The 22174-nt window shown below is 58.7% G+C and overlaps 1 protein-coding gene across 3 annotated transcripts in view; it reads left to right on the top strand.

Annotated features, from left to right (window-relative positions):
* The window catches only part of PRDM16 (PR/SET domain 16), a 328143-nt gene that overhangs the window by 93560 nt on the left and 212409 nt on the right, over positions 1–22174 (top strand). For all 3 annotated transcript variants that reach the window (XM_081305191.1, XM_081305192.1, XM_081305190.1), the window contains exon 2: positions 19038–19387. In XM_081305191.1, coding sequence (XP_081161317.1) covers positions 19038–19387 — 350 coding nt within the window. The remainder of the gene's footprint in view (positions 1–19037; positions 19388–22174) is intronic.

Genomic DNA, 22174 nt, shown 5'->3' with positions numbered 1-22174 from the left:
AGTGATGATGGCGTTTCAAAGGCAGAGGACACAAGATGGCACTGCTCAAACCTGTGCAGGAAGCAGGTCTCCAGGAAGGCCCTGGCGCCCAGGAACCCTCTCTGGCCAGGTCCACCCACGGCAGCCAGCTGTGCAGAAGGCCTCCATTCGAATCAATAATGGCTGGTTTTCTCTGGGAATCGCCTCTGGGTCTGCTCCCAAACCAGCTGGCTGGACCTGGAGAAAGTCCTGCGCCTCTCCCTCCCTCCATCCACCTGCGGGGGGGTGGGGAGGTGAGGGTTCCAAGACACCCGCAGCTTATGTGGGTTTATGGACAGAGGCAGGGAACCTCCTGGGGTCCCCAGGGACCCTGTGCACTGCACACTGTCCTGCTTGGGACAGGGAAAGAGGCTGCAAGATGGAGAACCGAGCCCCGGGTTTTTCTTCAAAAAGGCTATGGTGAGGCCCAACTCCCTGTGGGAGTCAGGCCGAACCCCAGAAGTCAAAAGACATGGCCACCCCATCCTGGGAATGCTGGGCAGGCAGGCCACCCACCAGGGTGAAGGAGGATGGCAGAAGGCCCGCCTGAGGAGCAGCAGAGACATCCAGCCTCCAAGGGGTGGGGCTGAGCTGAGGAACCTCCTCCGTGGGGCCCCAGATTACACTCAGGGTCAGGAGAGCCGGAGAGCCGGGATCCATCCCTAGGGAAGGAATGTCAGGAGGGGAGTGAGGATCCCGAATTCCAGAATTGCAGGAATTTCACCAACTGCCCCCTCATCCACTCACCTACCCACTGATTCACCTATCCAGCAATCTCTCCACCCACCCTCTCTCTACTCATATAACCATCCATCCACGCTTCCATCCATCTACTCATACTCATCCATCCACAGCCGACCATCCATCCTTCAATTATCCACCTATCCGTCCATTCATTCATACTCGTCCATCTACAACCAACCACTCATTCACCCATCCATTCCTGATCCACCTATGCATTCAGTTGTATATCTATCTAATCATACTTTCATTCACAACCCCCATTCATTTACTCATCAATTAATCTATCCACACCTACCAATCCATCCATTCATACTCACCCATCCACAACAAATCATCCATCTGTTCATCCATCTGTCCATCCATCCATCCATCCATCCACCCAGCCATCCATTCATACTCATCTATCTGCAACCATCCATCCACCCCTTCACCTATTGCATGCATTTATTCACACCTACCCATCTATTCACCCATCTATCCATGCTTTCATCTATCTATCTACCCACTCACCTATTCATCCACACCCACCACCCACACTCCATCCATCCACTCAACCATCCATCGATGCATTCACACCCACCCATCCACCTGTCCATCATCTGTCTACCCAGTTACACATTTACTTATCCACTCTTTCTCCCAGGTCCTCTTCTGCTGGGCACCGAGAAGGCTATAAAAACACTGTGTTACTCTTTCTGATGGTTTCTCACTGGGATTGTTAGCATGGCCCTGGAGAGCTTTAGAACGAGGGCTGTCTGAACAGTTCCCAGCGAGGCCCAGCTAAGGGCTTGAATAAGCTGTTCGTTGCCTAGGCTTCATGTCACTTAGGTACAAAAGGGTGAAGTCCCACCCCCGCCAGCCTTGTGGTTACTGGGGAATTAGATCAAGCGCAGGGCTGGCCACATACTCTGTGGGTCCAGTCAGTACCCAGCAGCATCTAGTCCTCAAACATCAAGCCCGCATCAGTGCCAACAGGGTACAGCCAGGCTCATGCAGACTGGCACAGCCAAGGGGAGACCCTCTGGTCTCTGGTCAGACCCCCACCCCAACTCTGGCTCTTCCAGACTTCTAACATTGAACTCACAGCTGACAGGCACTGCCTGTGTCCCTAAGCCCAGGGAGTGTTTCTCAAGTCTCAGAGTGACCAGTGTTCTCTGCCCTGCGGTTCGTAGCCACGTGTGTCGCAGAAGCCGAACTGAATGATGGATAAGTTTTAAACACAGCTTTTAGCAGGCTGGTGAAATTTAAGGCTACCACAGTCCTGAGCTACCCCTGGGGAGGGGTGCCACCTGCTTGGTCCTGCTGGGGTCCTGGAGGCTGGTTGGTGTGGTGGAGGCTTTGGGCCACCAAAGCTCTCCTGGAAGGCCTGGGGCTCCTGGGGTTGGACAGCCTCCATGCTGAAGGTTTGAGAGGCTGGGCCGGGCCCAGGTCTTCTGGAAACATAACTCAGCATTTTGTGGAGGGGGACGTGGGTGCTCCCTGCCAGCAGTGTGGGGGAAGGCGGAGGAGCCCGTGGCTCTGGCAGGCTCTGGGTTCCTCCCTGCACAGAGCGCCTTAATATAAGGGAGCTGCTTACAGGGCCAGGCCTGTCCACTCAGCCAGGGCAGGGGCACTTCCCTGGGGCCTTCTGCAGAGCCGGGAGCGTCTGCCCCAGGTCGCTGATACCCTCAGCAGCTGCCCGTTCTCCAACCCAGCCTCGGTGGGTCTCTGGTGGAGAGTGACCAGAATCAGTGCCTGGCTCTGCAGAGGCTCCCAGTGACATCCACAGCAGCAGTTCTTCAAGTCACCTGCTGCGTGAACCAACCCGGCTCCAGTTCTTCGTCCTGGAGAGCAGGGCAATTGGAGCACGGTGACCGTCCGCTGCTCTGTTTTTCTCTGGATGATTTTCAAATTTTCAATACATCAGGGTCCATGGGGTGCCATCCAGGTTTTCAGGGTACGTTGGATGTGTTAGGAGGATCTGGGTCCCTTTGAGGGAAACCCTGCTTCCCTGGAAGCACCTGATCATTTGGGGCTTCCTGACACGGCCCCGCAGGCTCAGCCAAGCCAGGTTCCAGCTCAGGGGACGGGTCCAGGGCTCAGTGGAGCACAGGTCTCTATCACAGGTTCGGCAGGCCTGGGTGGAGCCCATGAAGGACAGCTAGAGACAGTCCCTGCGGGTGGGATACACTAGACCAGGGGCCATCAAAATCCAGAGTGACAGTGACATGCCCCAAACACCCAACACAGCTGCGTCTACCTCCCTCTAAGCCTCAGGGGTCCACCTTACTTCTAAGCCTCAAGCGTGACCTCCCTCTGAGCCTCCAGGGTGACCTCCCTGTGAGTCTCATAGTGACCTCGCTCTGAGCCTCATGGTGACCTCCCTGTGAGTCTCATGGTGACCTCCCTCTGAGTCTCATGGTGACCTTCCTCTGAGTCTCATGGTGACCTCCCTCTGAGTCTCATGGTGACCTCCCTCTGAGTCTCATGGTGACCTCCCTCTGAGTCTCATGGTGACCTCCCTCTGAGTCTCATGGTGACCTCCCTCTGAGTCTCATGGTGACCTCCCTCTGAGTCTCATGGTGACCTCCCTCTGAGTCTCATGGTGACCTCCCTCTGAGTCTCATGTGACCTCCCTCTGAGTCTCATGGTGACCTCCCTCTGAGTCTCATGGTGACCTCCCTCAGAGTCTCATGGTGACCTCCCTCTGAGTCTCATGGTGACCTCCCTCTGAGTCTCATGGTGACCTCCCTCTGAGTCTCATGGTGACCTCCCTCTGAGTCTCATGGTGACCTTCCTCTGAGCCTCATGTGACCTTCCTCTGAGTCTCATGGTGACCTCCCTCTGAGTCTCATGGTGACCTCCCTCTGAGTCTCATGGTGACCTCCCTCAGAGTCTCATGGTGACCTCCCTCTGAGTCTCATGGTGACCTCCCTCTGAGTCTCATGGTGACCTCCCTCAGAGTCTCATGGTGACCTCCCTCAGAGTCTCATGGTGACCTCCCTCTGAGTCTCATGGTGACCTCCCTCAGAGTCTCCTGGTGACCTCCCTCTGAGTCTCATGGTGACCTTCCTCTGAGTCTCATGGTGACCTCCCTCTGAGTCTCATGGTGACCTCCCTCTGAGTCTCATGGTGACCTCCCTCTGAGTCTCATGGTGACCTCCCTCAGAGTCTCCTGGTGACCTCCCTCTGAGTCTCATGGTGACCTCCCTCTGAGTCTCATGGTGACCTCCCTCTGAGTCTCATGGTGACCTCCCTCTGAGTCTCATGGTGACCTCCCTCTGAGTCTCATGGTGACCTCCCTCTGAGTCTCATGGTGACCTTCCTCTGAGTCTCATGGTGACCTCCCACTGAGTCTCATGGTGACCTCCCTCTGAGTCTCATGGTGACCTCCCACTGAGTCTCATGGTGACTTTCCTCTGAGTCTCATGGTGACCTCCCTCTGAGCCTCATGGTGACCTCCCTCTGAGTCTCATGGTGACCTCCCTCTGAGCCTCATGGTGACCTCCCTCTGAGTCTCATGGTGACCTCCCTCTGAGTCTCATGGTGACCTCCCACTGAGTCTCATGGTGACCTTCCTCTGAGTCTCATGGTGACCTCCCTCTGAGTCTCATGGTGACCTCCCTCTGAGCCTCATGGTGACCTCCCTCTGAGTCTCATGGTGATCTCCCTCTGAGTCTCATGGTGACCTTCCTCTGAGTCTCATGGTGACCTCCCTCTGAGTCTCATGGTGACCTTCCTCTGAGTCTCATGGTGACCTCCCTCTGAGTCTCATGGTGACCTCCCTCTGAGCCTCATGGTGACCTCCCTCTGAGTCTCATGGTGACCTCCCTCTGAGTCTCATGGTGACCTCCCTCTGAGTCTCATGGTGACTTTCCTCTGAGTCTCATGGTGACCTCCCTCTGAGTCTCATGGTGACCTCCCTCTGAGTCTCATGGTGACCTCCCTCTGAGTCTCATGGTGACCTTCCTCTGAGTCTCATGGTGACCTCGCTCTGAGTCTCATGGTGACCTTCCTCTGAATCTCATGGTGACCTCCCTCTGAGTCTCATGGTGACCTCCCTCTGAGTCTCATGGTGACCTTCCTCTGAGTCTCATGGTGACCTCCCTCTGAGTCTCCTGGTGACCTCCCTCTGAGTCTCATGGTGACCTCCCTCTGAGTCTCCTGGTGACCTCCCTCTGAGTCTCATGGTGACCTCCCTCTGAGTCTCATGGTGACCTCCCTCTGAGTCTCATGGTGACCTCCCTCTGAGTCTCATGGTGACCTTCCTCTGAGTCTCATGGTGACCTCCCTCTGAGCCTCATGGTGACCTCCCTCTGAGTCTCATGGTGACCTCCCTCTGAGTCTCATGGTGACCTCCCTCTGAGTCTCATGGTGACCTCCCTCTGAGTCTCATGGTGACCTCCCTCTGAGTCTCATGGTGACCTTCCTCTGAGTTTCATGGTGACCTTCCTCTGAATCTCATGGTGACCTCCCTCTGAATCTCATGGTGACCTCCCTCTGAGTCTCATGGTGACCTCCCTCTGAGTCTCATGGTGACCTCCCTCTGAGTCTCATGGTGACCTCCCTCTGAGTCTCATGGTGACCTCCCTCTGAGTCTCATGGTGACCTCCCTCTGAGTCTCATGGTGACCTCCCTCTGAGTCTCATAGTGACCTCGCTCTGAGCCTCATGGTGACCTCCCTCTGAGTCTCATGGTGACCTTCCTCTGAGTCTCATGGTGACCTCCCTCTGAGTCTCATGGTGACCTCCCTCTGAGTCTCATGGTGACCTTCCTCTGAGTCTCATGGTGACCTCCCTCTGAGTCTCATGGTGACCTCCCTCTGAGTCTCATGGTGACCTCCCTCTGAGTCTCATGGTGACCTCCCTCTGAGTCTCATAGTGACCTCGCTCTGAGCCTCATGGTGACCTCCCTCTGAGTCTCATGGTGACCTTCCTCTGAGTCTCATGGTGACCTCCCTCTGAGTCTCATGGTGACCTCCCTCTGAGCCTCATGGTGACCTTCCTCTGAGTCTCATGGTGACCTCCCTCTGAGTCTCATGGTGACCTCCCTCTGAGCCTCATGGTGACCTTCCTCTGAGTCTCATGGTGACCTTCCTCTGAGTCTCATGGTGACCTCCCTCTGAGTCTCATAGTGACCTCGCTCTGAGCCTCATGGTGACCTCCCTCTGAGTCTCATGGTGACCTTCCTCTGAGTCTCATGGTGACCTCCCTCTGAGTCTCATGGTGACCTCCCTCTGAGCCTCATGGTGACCTTCCTCTGAGTCTCATGGTGACCTCCCTGTGAGTCTCATGTGACCTCCCTGTGAGTCTCATGGTGACCTCCCTCTGAGTCTCATGGTGACCTTACTCTGAGTCTCATGGTGACCTCCCTCTGAGCCTCATGGTGACCTCCCTCTGAGCCTCATGTGACCTCCCTCTGAGCCTCATGGTGACCTCCCTCTGAGTCTCATGGTGACCTCCCTCTGAGCCTCATGGTGACCTCCCTCTGAGCCTCATGGTGACCTTCCTCTGAGTCTCATGGTGACCTTCCTCTGAGTCTCATGGTGACCTTCCTCTGAGCCTCATGGTGACCTCCCTCTGAGTCTCATGGTGACCTTCCTCTGAGTCTCATGGTGACCTTCCTCTGAGTCTCATGGTGACCTCCCTCTGAGTCTCTTGGTGACCTCCCTCTGAGTCTCATGGTGACCTCCCTCTGAGTCTCATGGTGACCTCCCTCTGAGTCTCATGGTGACCTCCCTCTGAGTCTCATAGTGACCTCGCTCTGAGCCTCATGGTGACCTCCCTCTGAGTCTCATGGTGACCTCCCTATGAGTCTCATGGTGACCTCCCTCTGAGTCTCATGGTGACCTCCCTCTGAGTCTCTTGGTGACCTCCCTCTGAGTCTCATGGTGACCTCCCTCTGAGTCTCATGGTGACCTCGCTCTGAGTCTCATGGTGACCTTCCTCTGAATCTCATGGTGACCTCCCTCTGAGTCTCATGGTGACCTCCCTCTGAGTCTCATGGTGACCTTCCTCTGAGCCTCATGGTGACCTCCCTCTGAGTCTCATGGTGACCTCCCTCTGAGTCTCATGGTGACCTCCCTCTGAGTCTCATGGTGACCTTCCTCTGAGTCTCATGGTGACCTCCCTCTGAGTCTCATGGTGACCTCCCTCTGAGTCTCATGGTGACCTTCCTCTGAGTCTCATGGTGACCTCCCTCTGAGCCTCATGGTGACCTCCCTCTGAGCCTCATGGTGACCTTCCTCTGAATCTCATGGTGACCTCCCTCTGAGCCTCATGGTGACCTTCCTCTGAATCTCATGGTGACCTTCCTCTGAGTCTCATGGTGACCTTCCTCTGAGCCTCATGGTGACCTCCCTCTGAGTCTCATGGTGACCTCCCTCTGAGTCTCATGGTGACCTCCCTCTGAGTCTCATGGTGACCTCCCTCTGAGCCTCATGGTGACCTCCCTCTGAGTCTCATGGTGACCTTCCTCTGAGTCTCATGGTGACCTCCCTCTGAGTCTCATGGTGACCTCCCTCTGAGTCTCATGGTGACCTCCCTCTGAGTCTCATGGTGACCTCCCTCTGAGCCTCATGGTGACCTCCCTCTGAGTCTCATGGTGACCTCCCTCTGAGTCTCATGGTGACCTTCCTCTGAGTCTCATGGTGACCTTTCTCTGAGCCTCATGGTGACCTTCCTCTGAGTCTCATGGTGACCTTCCTCTGAGTCTCATGGTGACCTTCCTCTGAGTCTCATGGTGACCTCCCTCTGAGTCTCATGGTGACCTTCCTCTGAGTCTCATGGTGACCTCCCTCTGAGTCTCATAGTGACCTCGCTCTGAGCCTCATGGTGACCTCCCTCTGAGTCTCATGGTGACCTTCCTCTGAGTCTCATGGTGACCTTCCTCTGAGCCTCGTGGTGACCTCCCTCTGAGTCTCATGGTGACCTTCCTCTGAGTCTCATGGTGACCTCCCTCTGAGTCTCATGGTGACCTCCCTCTGAGTCTCATGGTGACCTCCCTCTGAGCCTCATGGTGACCTCCCTCTGAGTCTCATGGTGACCTCCCTCTGAGTCTCATAGTGACCTCGCTCTGAGCCTCATGGTGACCTCCCTCTGAGTCTCATGGTGACCTCCCTCTGAGTCTCATGGTGACCTTCCTCTGAGCCTCGTGGTGACCTCCCTCTGAGTCTCGTGGTGACCTCCCTCTGAGTCTCATGGTGACCTCCCTCTGAGTCTCATGGTGACCTCCCTCTGAGTCTCATGGTGACCTCCCTCTGAGTCTCATGGTGACCTCCCTCTGAGTCTCATGGTGACCTCCCTCTGAGTCTCATGGTGACCTCCCTCTGAGTCTCATGGTGACCTCCCTCTGAGCCTCATGGTGACCTTCCTCTGAGTCTCATGGTGACCTCCCTCTGAGTCTCATGGTGACCTCCCTCTGAGCCTCATGTGACCTCCCTCTGAGCCTCATGGTGACCTCCCTCTGAGTCTCATGGTGACCTCCCTCTGAGCCTCATGGTGACCTCCCTCTGAGCCTCATGGTGACCTCCCTCTGAGCCTCATGGTGACCTTCCTCTGAGTCTCATGGTGACCTTCCTCTGAGTCTCATGGTGACCTTCCTCTGAGTCTCATGGTGACCTCCCTCTGAGTCTCATGGTGACCTCCCTCTGAGTCTCATGGTGACCTCCCTCTGAGTCTCATGGTGACCTCCCTCTGAGCCTCATGGTGACCTCCCTCTGAGTCTCATGGTGACCTCCCTCTGAGCCTCATGGTGACCTCCCTCTGAGCCTCATGGTGACCTTCCTCTGAGTCTCATGGTGACCTCCCTCTGAGTCTCATGGTGACCTTCCTCTGAGTCTCATGGTGACCTCCCTCTGAGCCTCATGGTGACCTCCCTCTGAGCCTCATGGTGACCTTCCTCTGAGTCTCATGGTGACCTCCCTCTGAGTCTCATGGTGACCTCCCTCTGAGCCTCATGTGACCTCCCTCTGAGCCTCATGGTGACCTCCCTCTGAGTCTCATGGTGACCTCCCTCTGAGCCTCATGGTGACCTCCCTCTGAGCCTCATGGTGACCTCCCTCTGAGCCTCATGGTGACCTTCCTCTGAGTCTCATGGTGACCTTCCTCTGAGTCTCATGGTGACCTCCCTCTGAGTCTCATGGTGACCTCCCTCTGAGCCTCATGGTGACCTCCCTCTGAGCCTCATGGTGACCTCCCTCTGAGTCTCATGGTGACCTCCCTCTGAGTCTCATGGTGACCTCCCACTGAGTCTCATGGTGACCTTCCTCTGAGTCTCATGGTGACCTCCCTCAGAGTCTCATGGTGACCTCCCTCAGAGTCTCATGGTGACCTCCCTCTGGGTCTCATGGTGACCTCCCTCAGAGTCTCATGGTGACCTCCCTCAGAGTCTCATGGTGACCTCCCGCTGAGTCTCATGGTGACCTTCCTCTGAGTCTCATGGTGACCTCCCTCTGAGCCTCATGGTGACCTTCCTCTGAGTCTCATGGTGACCTCCCTCAGAGTCTCATGGTGACCTCCCTCTGAGTCTCATGGTGACCTCCCTCAGAGTCTCATGGTGACCTCCCGCTGAGTCTCATGGTGACCTTCCTCTGAGTCTCATGGTGACCTCCCTCTGAGCCTCATGGTGACCTTCCTCTGAGTCTCATGGTGACCTCCCTCTGAGTCTCATGGTGACCTCCCTCAGAGTCTCATGGTGACCTCCCGCTGAGTCTCATGGTGACCTTCCTCTGAGTCTCATGGTGACCTCCCTCTGAGTCTCATGGTGACCTTCCTCTGAGTCTCATGGTGACCTCCCTCTGAGTCTCATGGTGACCTCCCTCTGAGCCTCATGGTGACCTTCCTCTGAGTCTCATGGTGACCTCCCTCTGAGTCTCATGGTGACCTTTCTCTGAGCCTCATGGTGACCTTCCTCTGAGTCTCATGGTGACCTTCCTCTGAGTCTCATGGTGACCTCCCTCTGAGCCTCATGGTGACCTTCCTCTGAGTCTCATGGTGACCTTCCTCTGAGTCTCATGGTGACCTTCCTCTGAGTCTCATGGTGACCTCCCGCTGAGTCTCATGGTGACCTTCCTCTGAGTCTCATGGTGACCTCCCTCTGAGTCTCATGTGACCTTCCTCTGAGTCTCATGGTGACCTTCCTCTGAGTCTCATGGTGACCTCCCTCTGAGCCTCATGGTGACCTTCCTCTGAGTCTCATGGTGACCTCCCTATGAGTCTCATGGTGACCTCCCTATGAGCCTCATGGTGACCTTCCTCTGAGTCTCATGGTGACCTTCCTCTGAGTCTCATGGTGACCTTCCTCTGAGTCTCATGGTGACCTCCCTCTGAGCCTCATGGTGACCTTCCTCTGAGTCTCATGGTGACCTCCCTATGAGTCTCATGGTGACCTCCCTATGAGCCTCATGGTGACCTTCCTCTGAGTCTCATGGTGACCTTCCTCTGAGTCTCATGGTGACCTTCCTCTGAGTCTCATGGTGACCTCCCTTTGAGTCTCCTGGTGACCTCCCTCTGAGTCTCATGGTGACCTCCCTCTGAGTCTCATGGTGACCTCCCTATGAGTCTCATGGTGACCTCCCTCTGAGCCTCATGGTGACCTTCCTCTGAGTCTCATGGTGACCTTCCTCTGAGTCTCATGGTGACCTCCCTATGAGTCTCATGTGACCTCCCTTTGAGTCTCATGGTGACCTCCCTCTGAGTCTCATGGTGACCTTCCTCTGAGTCTCATGGTGACCTCCCTCTGAGTCTCATGGTGACCTCCCTCTGAGCCTCATGTGACCTCCCTCTGAGCCTCATGGTGACCTCCCTCTGAGCCTCATGGTGAAATCCCTCAGAGCCTCATGGTGACCTCCCTCTGAGTCTCATGGTGACCTCCCTCTGAGTCTCATGGTGACCTCCCTCTGAGTCTCATGGTGACCTCCCTCTGAGTCTCATGGTGACCTTCCTCTGAGCCTCGTGGTGACCTCCCTCTGAGTCTCGTGGTGACCTCCCTCTGAGTCTCATGGTGACCTCCCTCTGAGTCTCATGGTGACCTCCCTCTGAGTCTCATGGTGACCTCCCTCTGAGTCTCATGGTGACCTCCCTCTGAGTCTCATGGTGACCTCCCTCTGAGTCTCATGGTGACCTCCCTCTGAGTCTCATGGTGACCTCCCTCTGAGTCTCATGGTGACCTTCCTCTGAGCCTCGTGGTGACCTCCCTCTGAGTCTCATGGTGACCTCCCTCTGAGTCTCATGGTGACCTCCCTCTGAGTCTCATGGTGACCTCCCTCTGAGTCTCATGGTGACCTCCCTCTGAGTCTCATGGTGACCTCCCTCTGAGTCTCATGGTGACCTCCCTCTGAGTCTCATGGTGACCTTCCTCTGAGCCTCGTGGTGACCTCCCTCTGAGTCTCATGGTGACCTCCCTCTGAGTCTCGTGGTGACCTCCCTCTGAGTCTCATGGTGACCTCCCTGTGAGTCTCATGGTGACCTTCCTCTGAGTCTCATGGTGACCTCCCTAAGAGCCTCATGGTGACCTTCCTCTGAGTCTCATGGTGACCTCCCCTCCGTGGTCACAACCCCATGGTTGGGACATGTCCTTCTAGCCCTCCCCCAGCTAGCTCAGGGGAAATGGTGGCCAACACTGGGCCTTCTGGGAAATTAGTACCACCCCAGGGGACCTGGGGCCACAGGTCCCTGAGCCACTTGGGCTGTGATGTGATGTTGTCCTCTGATGAACTCACCTACCTGTGGCTTCCCACTGAGGACCCCATCCCTTCCCGCCCCTCAGGCCCCCTCCTGTCCATCCCCACAGACCTGGCCTGCCCTAGGGTGCTGGCTGCCCTGCGCTGGGGGCGCTGCTCTTCCCAGGAACCCGCCAGGTCTTCCACAGGCTCCACTGGCAGGCGGCAGGGGTCCTGGAGGACTGGGCCTGGTGTTCAGGGTGGTGCTCTGGGGCCAGCTTGGCTGTGGCCAGCAGATGTAGGAGGTCCCTGAGCGGGTACCTGACCCACAGCTGGGCACCCCGGTCAGGTGGTTTGGGCCATGTCATTTCAGAGGTGCCAGTCTCCTAAAGCACCTGGATTCTCCAGACAGGGACTCCCCCAGCTCAGCTCTGGGGATCTGACTGGTTCCCTGTGGCCTGCGGTCCCTGATCAGCACCAGCCTCATGCACCCTGGTGGTGGCACCAGACCTGGGGCTTCCACAGCACCCTACAGGTGGAGGTCGCCCGTGAGGAACCAGGACCTTGCAGCCCTCTGAGAGGCACAGCTCTGGGGACAGAGGATGGGGAGGCCACTGGGGGCGCCTAGAGTGCCTCACCGGTGCAAAGAGGGGTGGCCTGCCTGGTGTGGCTCTGGCTGGTGGCCCGCCTGAGCATGGCTCACGAGACAGGAAGGGAGTGCGTCTGTTGCTATGTGCAGCCCAAATACATTCTTGGGGGGAGCTCTGAGCCACTGGGAACTCTGAGGGAGCTAGTGAGCTGCGCCTGGCCCCCATCTGCCTGGGTGGACCCAGGGTGGCCAGTTGGTCACCATGTTACAGCAGGATGAGAGCTCAGCAGAGCCTGGCCACCTCCCAGGGTCGCTGTCTGACGGGCCGCCAGGAGTCTTCCTTTGCAGATGGGCAAGAGGGAGGCTCCATCCACCCTGCCCGCCTCCAGCTGCACCAGCAGGGTCTGAGCTTGTAGGTGCCTTGGCAGGCTCCATTCCATGGGGTACCCTGGATGGCGTCCTTTCCGGGTCTCCCCCAGCTGCAGGGTGTACAAGGGGCCGCTGGAGTGGGGCTGGGGGCTGCTGGGGTGGGCTGGGGTCAGCCTACGTGTCCTCACCAGGCAGGGCCGTCCCCCCGCCCAACCCATGTCCACAGGGAGTGGGGAAGGCTGAGTGGACAATGAGCTTGCTAGGCCTGGGTCGGGTTTGGAGGCTGCCCCCCACCCGAGGGCTCCCCAGCAAGCCTAGCTGGTCTCACATAGCCTGCAGGGGGCCACAGCCACGTGCTGCAGAAGCCCCACTCAGAGCCACTCTGTGCGTGGTGGGGTCACATGACCCTCTTCTGTCTTCCGATGTTCCTCTCTCTTCCTTGTGGGGGGACGGCAGTGCCTACTCGGGGTCTAATCCAATCAGCTGGGGGTATCAGCCCCAAGCCTTGGGACAGGGGCCAGCTGGGCTGTCACTGCTTGGGTGGGAGGTCAGGCTACCTCATCCTCCGTAGCCCCCCCCCCAGCTGGTACCCTATGGGACACTCTGGGAGCACTGTCCCCCTCCTCTGAAGTATGGCAGCCTGCTTGTTTCCAACCCCTGAGGACGGGGGTGAGTGCAATAGGAACCGAAAAGAAAACCCGGCCGAGGAAGGCCACCTGAGAGGTGCTGTGTGTGCATGTCAGGGTGGGGCCAGGAGCTCCACCCTGCACTGGGGGAGGCCTGGCCAGTGTCTGGACTGGTCAGAATGTCTGCAGTCTTCTCTGAAACTTCCTGCCTGGTCCTGGTCCTATAGCCAGGGGTGACCTGTGGCAGACATCTAGAAAAATAGGGTGAGGGCCAGGTCAGGATGGGTCAGGGCACTGAAGGGTGCCCGGGTGCGAGCATCGTGGCTCAGGACTTGACTGCTGTGCTGTGCAGGCCGCTGGGCCTCCTGTGCCCTGCTTCCCCTCCTGTGGGTGAGACGGCAGCACCCATGTGGGAGGCACACACTCCCCCTCCTCCCAGGTAGGGTACTTAGGGGGAAACAGGGCTGAGGTCACAAGGCAGGCTGGGGAGGTGCCTGGCCCCTCCTGGTGTCTCTGCTCTCTCTGCCCTGGCCACCTCCTGAGATGCCATGTGGTACTAGTCAGGACACCAGGGTCCCAGGTCCCAGCCAGAGCCTTCATCCTGGAGAGCCAGGGATTTTGGTGGAATGGGGAGTAGCTGGACAGGTCCCAGCTCACTGGGCCCAGTGGGCCTTGGGAGCTCAGCAGTGCTGTTCAGCCATAACCAGGGTCCCACAGCAGTGCCACATGGATTTCCGAGATTCACATTTCAATCCAGTGCAGGATCTTACTCTGTAAGGTCTTCTGAACCCTGTGATGTCGCATCCATCTGGACCCTGGGGAAGATGTCCTGTTGGGTCACGGGCCCAGTGGGTCTCTCAGGACTGTCGGGGAGAGCCAAGGCCCTGGCTCCTGAGCTCCCTGGTGCCAGGCCTGGACTTGGGTGGCCAGTGCAGCAGCTTGGGTGAACACTGAAGGGGTGCCCACCCAGGGTCAGGTACATGATCTGGCCTGCCCCCTCCTGGCCCTGCCTGGTCCAGCCTCTTTGCAGTGTGAGGTGGGGATACAGGGTGGTCCAGGACAACCTTTCTGGTTACTAGCTGGATGCCACTTGGATGCAGGTCAGGGGGCCAGAGCCCAGGCCACAAGCTGCCCACACCCGCTTTCTTGGATCTGCCCCTCTCAGCCTGGCAGACCCTCCCCAGGGCACCAGGTCCATCTGTACCTGTGATGAGTAAGGATTTGGGGGTTTGCAGCCCAGAGTTGTGACCATGGGTTGCCGTCTCCCTCTCGTGGGAGGCCGCAGGTTTCCAGAATCTGAAGTGCCAGGGAGCTGCCTGGCAGGAGGCTCCCTGGGCTCGGGCTCCGGGGAGTACCACCTTGTCCTCCTGCCCTCTGTGGTCTCAGGGTTTTATCAAGCAGCACCCCCCCCCTCCCGGGGCCAGGCAAGGAGCCACTAGACCAGGTGGCAGTAACTAAACACAGCCTCATAAACGACAGGGTCAAATAGGCTGAGGGACTCCACACCAGCGTGCCCGCAGGCAGAGGAGGACCCCTGGGACTCTGAATGATGCTCTTTCTGCTGAAGTTTAACTGAAGTAATTGTGGATGCCACACGGTAGTGAGCAGTGGGAGATCCCAATGGCAGGGGAGATCCGTGTGCCCCCGCAGGGTCCCAGCCAGCTCAGTCAGGCACAGTCCAGCCCCCTCAGAGGCCCCGGGGCTCCCACGGGCATCTGGCTCTGTGTCCAGGGTGGTCTGTACAGCACCACCTAGGCCTGTCTGACTCCCTCAGGGGGCCACTTCCTCCCCAAGAGTCATTCCCACCCCTGTGTTGAGGAGCCTCGGCACCACACCTGCCTGTGGCCACTGAGCCTTCGGGGCAGCCGCTGTCTGCTGGCCGGACTTCCTTCTGGGAGGGTGGACTTGCCGATGCCATGGCACCAAGGGTGGGGCTCTGGATGCTCAGGAACCGTGTCTGGTGGGCTGGCAGGGGCATGTGGCCTCCTGGGCCGGAGCAGGCTGTGCCCGGTGCTGGGGACAAACAGGGTGAGGCTGTCCCATGGAGAGTCAGAGGCGTTGCGGGAGCGTGGTGAGCTCTGGGAGGGAGCTGCTGGCTCAGGCTGTGGGCCCTCCGAGGAGTGGGGGCCAGCAGGGCTGAGACTGCTGGGGCAGTCGGGGGGTCGCCCGGGTGACATCCCAGGCCTGCATCCGTGTGTCCCCAGGGACCCCCACAGGGCCTTGCTGGGCACAGTGTGGGGGGCTGCCCGGGCACAGCTCTCTCTCCCTTCCTCTCTAAGGGCCTCCCCTCCCCGCAGCCCTTGTGCAGGCCTGTGACGGTGCCGGCATACTTTCTGAGTTCCTGGAGGCCCTCTGCCCACACACACGGCAGACCCGCCCCTCCACACACTCTACCACGCTCGTACACACACTCCTGTGACCACGCCCGCGTGACGCCCACTCTCCACTGGAGCTCAGGCCCTCACCCTCCCCTGCAGCCCTCAGAGCTCATGTCCGCTCACAGCCCAGCCCACGAGGACACCCAATGGTGAAGGTCCCTCAGACTCCCCGGCCTCCCATGGAGGCTCCCATCCTCTCCTCCAGGTGATAACAGCCAGGAGCTCGGGTTTCAGGAGAGGGGCTGGTGACCGCCTTCCTACCACTGGGCCAGGGGGTCGTGGGCAGCGAGGAGGCCCGCCAGCTGTTCAGACCCTGCCCTGTGTCTTACACAGAGGTCCTAATTCAGGTCTCCCCACCACGTCTCTCCACACCCCAGAATCCTGCCGCGGGTTTGCTTTCTCCGTGGGGGTCTCTGGGAGATGGTGGGGTGGCTTTGCTCAGGAAGTAGTCACCACACTGGGTGAGAGGGGACAGAAGGCTCCCTCTGTGAACCTGGGACCAGCCCTACACCAAAGGCTGGGCGGGAGCTGGGCACGGAGAGGCCTGAGGACACAGTGGCTCCCAGCCGGTGCCTCCTTCCAGGGGCAGCTGGGTCCTCTGTCCTCGGACCTGTTTTATGAGTGCAGACGACAACCCAGCAGGTCTACACCTGACCCGCGTGAGTCACACACAGTCTTTCTTGCATGAAGTTCTCCAGGAACAGGCCCAGTTGGCACCCAGTGGTTCCGGCAGGTACCTCTTGGAGAGTGTGTAGCCTTGGCTATGATTGGGTTGCTGGGCTCGTGGGTGACCAAGTCTGGGCAGGGTCCCCTCCACCTGTACCTCCCTGAACCCTCCCCTCCTTGCTTTCATTGTTTTGGTAGATTTCCCAAAAATGAATCTGGGAATGATGGCCCCAGTCAAAAGCCCTAGCGTGAGACCACCACAAAACCCAAACAAAGAATCCAGGCCTCTCAATGAGCTGATGGCACACAGGTTCACCGCCCACGTCACCACGAGCTTGTGTTCTCGGCACCAGTTCCAACCTGCCAGGGATCAGCAGCCGAACTCGTGCCCACTGTCATGGAGGCCTGGGTGAAGCAACGTTGGCTTCAGGAAATGCCGACTTGGAACGGGAAGAGGGGCCTGGCAGCTCCCTGCCTGGGCTGACCATCTCAGAGGGCATCCTGGCTGGCCCTGGTGGCCGGGGAGAGCTGACTTTTAAATCCCAGCCTTGGGTTGCCCCGGGCACCCCCGAGAGTAGAGCCATCTGTGCTTGGCTCTGAGGGCCCCTGGGTCGGCCACAGGCCTGTGTTCTCTCCAGGGCCTTCGGGCTGCTCCTGACCCCTTATTTTCTCAAAATGTTTTCTGTACCCTGATTGGGCCTCCAGAGGAGTTCTCCCCTCAGCAGCGGGGCTCGCGAAATGGAGACCTGGGCTCTTCTTAGTGGCTGCAGGCGATCACTTAACCCCAGTGACCAGCAGGGACAGGAGGCCAGCTGGTGCACAGACCTGCCTCTCAGCAGCAGGGAACAGTCCCCCTCTCTCCCGCACGATTCCCACCCGGGAATTCAGCATGCCCGCGAGACGCGGATCTCCTCCCGGGGGGAGGGGGTCAGGCAAGCCGAATTCACACAGAAAATGAAATTCACAAAGGGCCCCAAGATGCACACGCACTGAACGCGGCCTCCCCCGCGTGGGGCACCCTCAGAGCACCACGAGGAGCCGATGCTTCCTGGCCGTGCCGGGGCAGAGGCAGCCCCACCCGAAGGGGTTAAGGAACAGAGCGCGGGGAACGTGGGCTTCCAAGGCGATTTTGTTTGTGAGCTCTGCGCAGTTACCAGTTCCAAATAATAAGGTGGCATGTTAATTACCCCCACTTCTAATTTACCTTTATGCCGCACACAGTCAACGGGAAGGTTTACGGGGGTGTTCTTTCAAACCTCAGCAGCATCGGGCTTTCGGGAGGAGGGAACAAGGGCCGTAGTTCTGTTGCTGAATTTCTGAAAGGATCCTACCAGCCAATTAAAAAGGAACCGTTGGCCACTTAAAACATAATCATTACTTCTGTGAATGCTGCTAAATTAAATAAGTGTTATCCGCATGATTTTTTTTTCCCGAGACTTTGGTTTCTTTTGAAAGAAAACATTTTGTTACTTCTCCAGCGGATCTGTTTGCAACCAGCGTGAGGAATCTGAAATCGTTTTTCTTATGCTTAAAAGTTCTTGTCCCCTGAGGCTTCACTTCACCAGTGACGTCGGGGAGCAGGGAGTGGCCTCGGTCACTTCCACGGGTTTTTAGACCATCGGCTGGAGAGATGGGCAGCAGGCGCCAAGCCCCAGGTCTCCCACCGCTGGCCTCTGCCGCCTGCTCTTTCCTGACATTTTACCAGGTGACACCCTTGTGACTTGGAAGCCACCACTTCAAAGTGAGCAACTCAGGGGCACTTGGTGCATTCACCATGTCCCTCAGCCACCGCCTTCACCCAAAGGACACCCGCGCCCATGAGTGGTCTCTCCCCAGCCCTGGCAGGCAGCGGTCTGTCTGCCCCATGATCCGTCTGTTCTGGACCCTTGGTAGATAGACACGTGCAGGGGTCGGCTCCTCTCCCCTGGCTCCTTTAATTCTGCATAATATTTAGGAATATTTTAATGGACAGATCATGATTGTGTGTATTTACAGGACACAGTGTGATGTGTCCTCACGTGCCCACATTGGGGAGTGGCCAGATCAGGGTGATAAGCGGAGCCGGGGCCTTGGGGAGGGCACCGATGGCCGACAGGAGGAGTGGGTTCTGGAGAGCTGCTGCGTGGCAGGAACTCCTCCCTTACCAGCCGCGTGCTGCATGTTTCAAAGCCGCTCTGGAGGGCGCGGCCTGCTCTGACACTGTGCGCGAGGCCGCTGAGGTCAGTGCACAGGCAGCATGCCCATGCTCCCCTCCTTCTTGGGAGGGACCACGACCCCTCACACAGATGGACCACAGGGTGTTCGTCGGCCCCTCCGCTGCGCGGCATCGGGCCTGGGTCTACCGTGGGCTGCTGGGAATATTCCAAGTCCCTGTTTTCGGTGGCTGATGCAGGGAGGGGGTTCCTTCCTCTCCCACCCACCCCAGCCTCACCCTCCTGGGTTCCTCCTGCCCTCAGGGCCTCAGGCTCCTCTGCCCACTCCAGGCGGCACTAACCCTCTCTTAGGGTGGACCTGGGCCTTACCCTTGCCCAGTCAGCCCCTAGAGTGGCCGTCCTGTTGGGGCAGCAGCTCTGAGCAAACTGCATGTGAACCCAAATCGTGAGTGCTTCCGAGACTGAGGACTGTCCTCCGCTGCCCAGTTCCTGGTTCCAAGAACCCCAGGGTTCTGCAGCAGTCATTCCACGGTCCTCTCCGGGTTGGCCGCTGCACTTAGGATCCTCCCGCTGTCCCGAGGCCTGTGAGGGGCAGCGTCCCTCCCCTGCTCCCCTGAAGCAGGACCAGTCAGCACATCCCTGGACTGTGGGGACCACAGGCCCCACAGGAACCTGCCTGGTGGATCTCCCCAGAGCCAATAACTACTTGCTTCAGGAGGGAGCAGAGGTGGCATCAGCTGGGCAGCGGGAGGCGGCCAGGGCCCAGAGGGCTCTGGGTGCCCTGGGTTCCTCCAAGGGCCCATAACCCTGGGGGGTCCCTTTGCCATGGAGGCTGACACTACCTTATCTCTTTAGGTGACGGTGACATTGTAAATAATATGTATGAGCCCGACCCGGACCTGCTGGCTGGCCAGAGTGCTGAGGAGGAGACGGAGGACAGCATCCTGTCTCCCATCCCCATGGGGCCACCGTCCCCCTTCCCCACCAGTGAGGACTTCACCCCCAAGGAGGGCTCGCCCTACGAGGCTCCCGTCTACATTCCCGAAGACATTCCGATCCCGCCAGACTTCGAGCTGCGAGAGTCCTCCATCCCGGGGGCCGGCCTGGGGATCTGGGCCAAGAGGAAGATGGAGGTCGGGGAGAGGCTCGGCCCCTGTGTGGCGGCGCCCCGGGCGGCGCTGAAGGAGGCCGACTTTGGATGGGAGGTGAGCGTTCTGAGCCTGAGCATGATTGATCACGGCCATTTATCTTGTGTTCAATCTATTTATAAAGCGGGGAGCAGCCACTGCCCGAGGCGGGAGGCTCGGTGGGTCAGAGAGAGCGTTCGAATGTCACATTTCCCAGGGTTATTTTATCCTGCAGCTTTCATGACGCGACTCAGAAAACATCAGCGGGCCTCGTGGATGCCTGTCAGCCCCAACAGGCTGCAGCGCTCTCCGCCCGGAAATGTGTCTTTCATGAGCTCATGTCTTAAAACATCCTGTGCCTCCCGCCAGATTGTAGGTGCTAACGTGCCATCGTGGCAGAGCAGGGGACGTGAATGGATTGTCCCAGAGGAGCCGTCTTGACTCTGGGGCTCCATCGTAACCCCGGCAGCCGGGGGGCAGCTCCCCAAATGTCTGCTGGCCATGCATGTCCATGCCAAGGGCCTGCTGCCCAGTCCTTGCAGGGGCTGATTCTCAGGTCTCAGGGCCTCTTCCAGCCAGGGAGGGTGTCCTGCTGTTTAAATTTCCTTCCCAAGCCTCGGCTGGCCTTGATGGTGTTGGTGCCCGCGAGCGCCTGACCTGCCACGGGGGGGGGTGGGGGGGTGGGGGGGTGGGGGGGGTGGGAGGGTCAGAGACAGAGGGTGCGTCTGCTGAGACGACGTGGATAACCTCCCACAGCCTGGCCAGGGCTGCTCAGAGCCAGAGTGTCCGGAGATGTCCTGCTCAGCCTTTAAGGGTTCAGAAGAACACTCTTTGGGGGGGCTCTCAGATGGTCTCAGGGGAACTGGAGAGCCGCAGTGGCCCTTCCTCAAAGGCCTGGCCTTTCTGCTGACCCTGTGCTGACCCTGGTTTGTGGGGTGTTTTCGTTAGGGATGCTGCAAATCCAGGTCCCTTCTGGTATCCACCACCTGCAGAGATGCTTGGGCCGAGGCTCTGCGGGAAGATGAGCGTCAGGTGGACAGGCTCTGCCTGCTGGGCCCTCCCTCCTGCCCTCTAGGGGCTTGGAGAGTTCCCCAGACTGCCCTGCACCTCAGCTGTCTATGCAGGGTGAGGGACGACCTTGGCCTGAAGTTTTTCTTTCTCATGGCCCTTAATGCTCCCAAACGTACCCTAGAGACACCACACGCACAGTGCCCTCTTCTGGACCCTCAGGCCCCAGGCTCTCCCCTGGGCCTGCAGCACTCCAAGCCCTTTCTAAAGATATCAAGGAAAACTGGGTGCTAATGTGCCTGGGGTGTGGCTAGTGGCTACCCCCTGGCCCCAGAACTGAGGCGAGGGAGGGGTCTCCACACTGTCCTGCAGGCAGGTAGGACGTGGCCCTGCTGGCATGGGGACTCGTGGGGCCCACTGTTGTGGACTCTAGGGCAAGGCACGGGACACTTGCCTGCAGCCCAAGCATCAGCTCCTGGAGGGCTTTGAGGTCGCAGGAGGGGGCCAGGTTGACCAGGTGGGCGGAGGAATGGGTCCAAAGTGGTGGAGATGTACCCAGCCAGCTGGCGTGGGGGGCCCGGGCGTCAGCTGCTGCCTTCCTCAGGAGGTCACCTTCAGGACTAACTGGCCAGGGGCCAGGAGCAAGGTGGGCAGAAGGGAGGGAGCTTGAAGTCACAGCCACGTGGGTGGGTGGCATGCCTCGGCGTGGCCAACAGGCTTGTCCTTCAGGGCCAGGAGAGCCAGGTCCAAATAATGTGGCAGGTGACATTTGGGCTGTGGACTGGACGCGGCTTGTATGCAGGGAGGACTCCGGGGGATTTGTCTGACCTACTTAAAAGGCCTGAGCTGTTTAATTAGTAGACGGCTTTCAGGTGCTTGAGGGTCAATGAACCCTGCAGGTAGCTCTTTGGATGACCTTGAGGTGACTTTGTTCTTGTCTGCCTTGATACAAGTTCTGTTTGCTTTATTGGAAGAAATGGCCTGTATCGCTGTGGCTCTGTGGTGCAGGGCACACAGGCTGTCCCTGTCACCCGCCGGCACCTGTTGACTTTGCAGTGTTGTTTGTTCTCTGAGCAGGTGAGGGAGAGTTCCTGCCCCACTGTGCCCCCCCCTTCTGCTGAGAGCCCTGTCCCCCACGGTGACCCCACAGCTTCTTGTGCCAGATTTTAGAGTCTGCCCTCAGCCCCTGTCCTCGGGGCCTTCCAGATGCGCCTATGCTGTCTCGTCTGACCTTGATTTCGAGTGGCCCAGGCACCCGTCGGCTTGGTGGTCCTCTCTGCCTTCCCTGCCTGCCACCAGTGACCGCGCAGTCCTCTGTGTCGTTGGGATTTGGTACCAATGGCAGAGGTGCACGGGAGACCCCTGGAGACTCGTGGGGAAGCTCAGGGCGAGCCCCCGTCTCCTGGGATCAAGGAGGACAGGGAAGCGCTTTCTTTCTAGCTCCACAGTCTCAGCCGGGCCTCGGGTGGGGAAAGCCACCCTCCCCTCCGGGCAGCCTGACCAGCACCTTCTACACGGTCCTGAGTGGTGGCTGTCGTTTTAGTGTCTCCTGGTCTTTCAGGAGGTCTGCAGGGCTCAAGAGAGGCCAGCCCTGGCGGTGTCCCTCCCCAGGACTTCGTGCCTTATCTCTTGATCACCGCCAGCAGGGCCTCCGAGCCGGACGGAAAACCTGGGACTGGGCGCCCAGGCCTCTGGGGTTCTGGCAGCAGAGGGCCTCCTGTCAGCCACCCCAAGCTGCTCGGCACCAGGTGGCCCTGACCTGCGGGCTGCTCTGGCCCGTGTTCCTGCAGACGGAGGAGGTGGATGTCATGGGGCTGTGTCACTGGGCCGGTGCATCACCCACCAGGGAGCCCGGCA

The sequence above is a fragment of the Spermophilus citellus genome (assembly GCF_964194105.1).
Source record: "Spermophilus citellus genome assembly, chromosome: 9".
NCBI lineage: Eukaryota > Metazoa > Chordata > Mammalia > Rodentia > Sciuridae > Spermophilus > Spermophilus citellus.
This window is presented reverse-complemented; position numbering and strand designations above follow the sequence as displayed.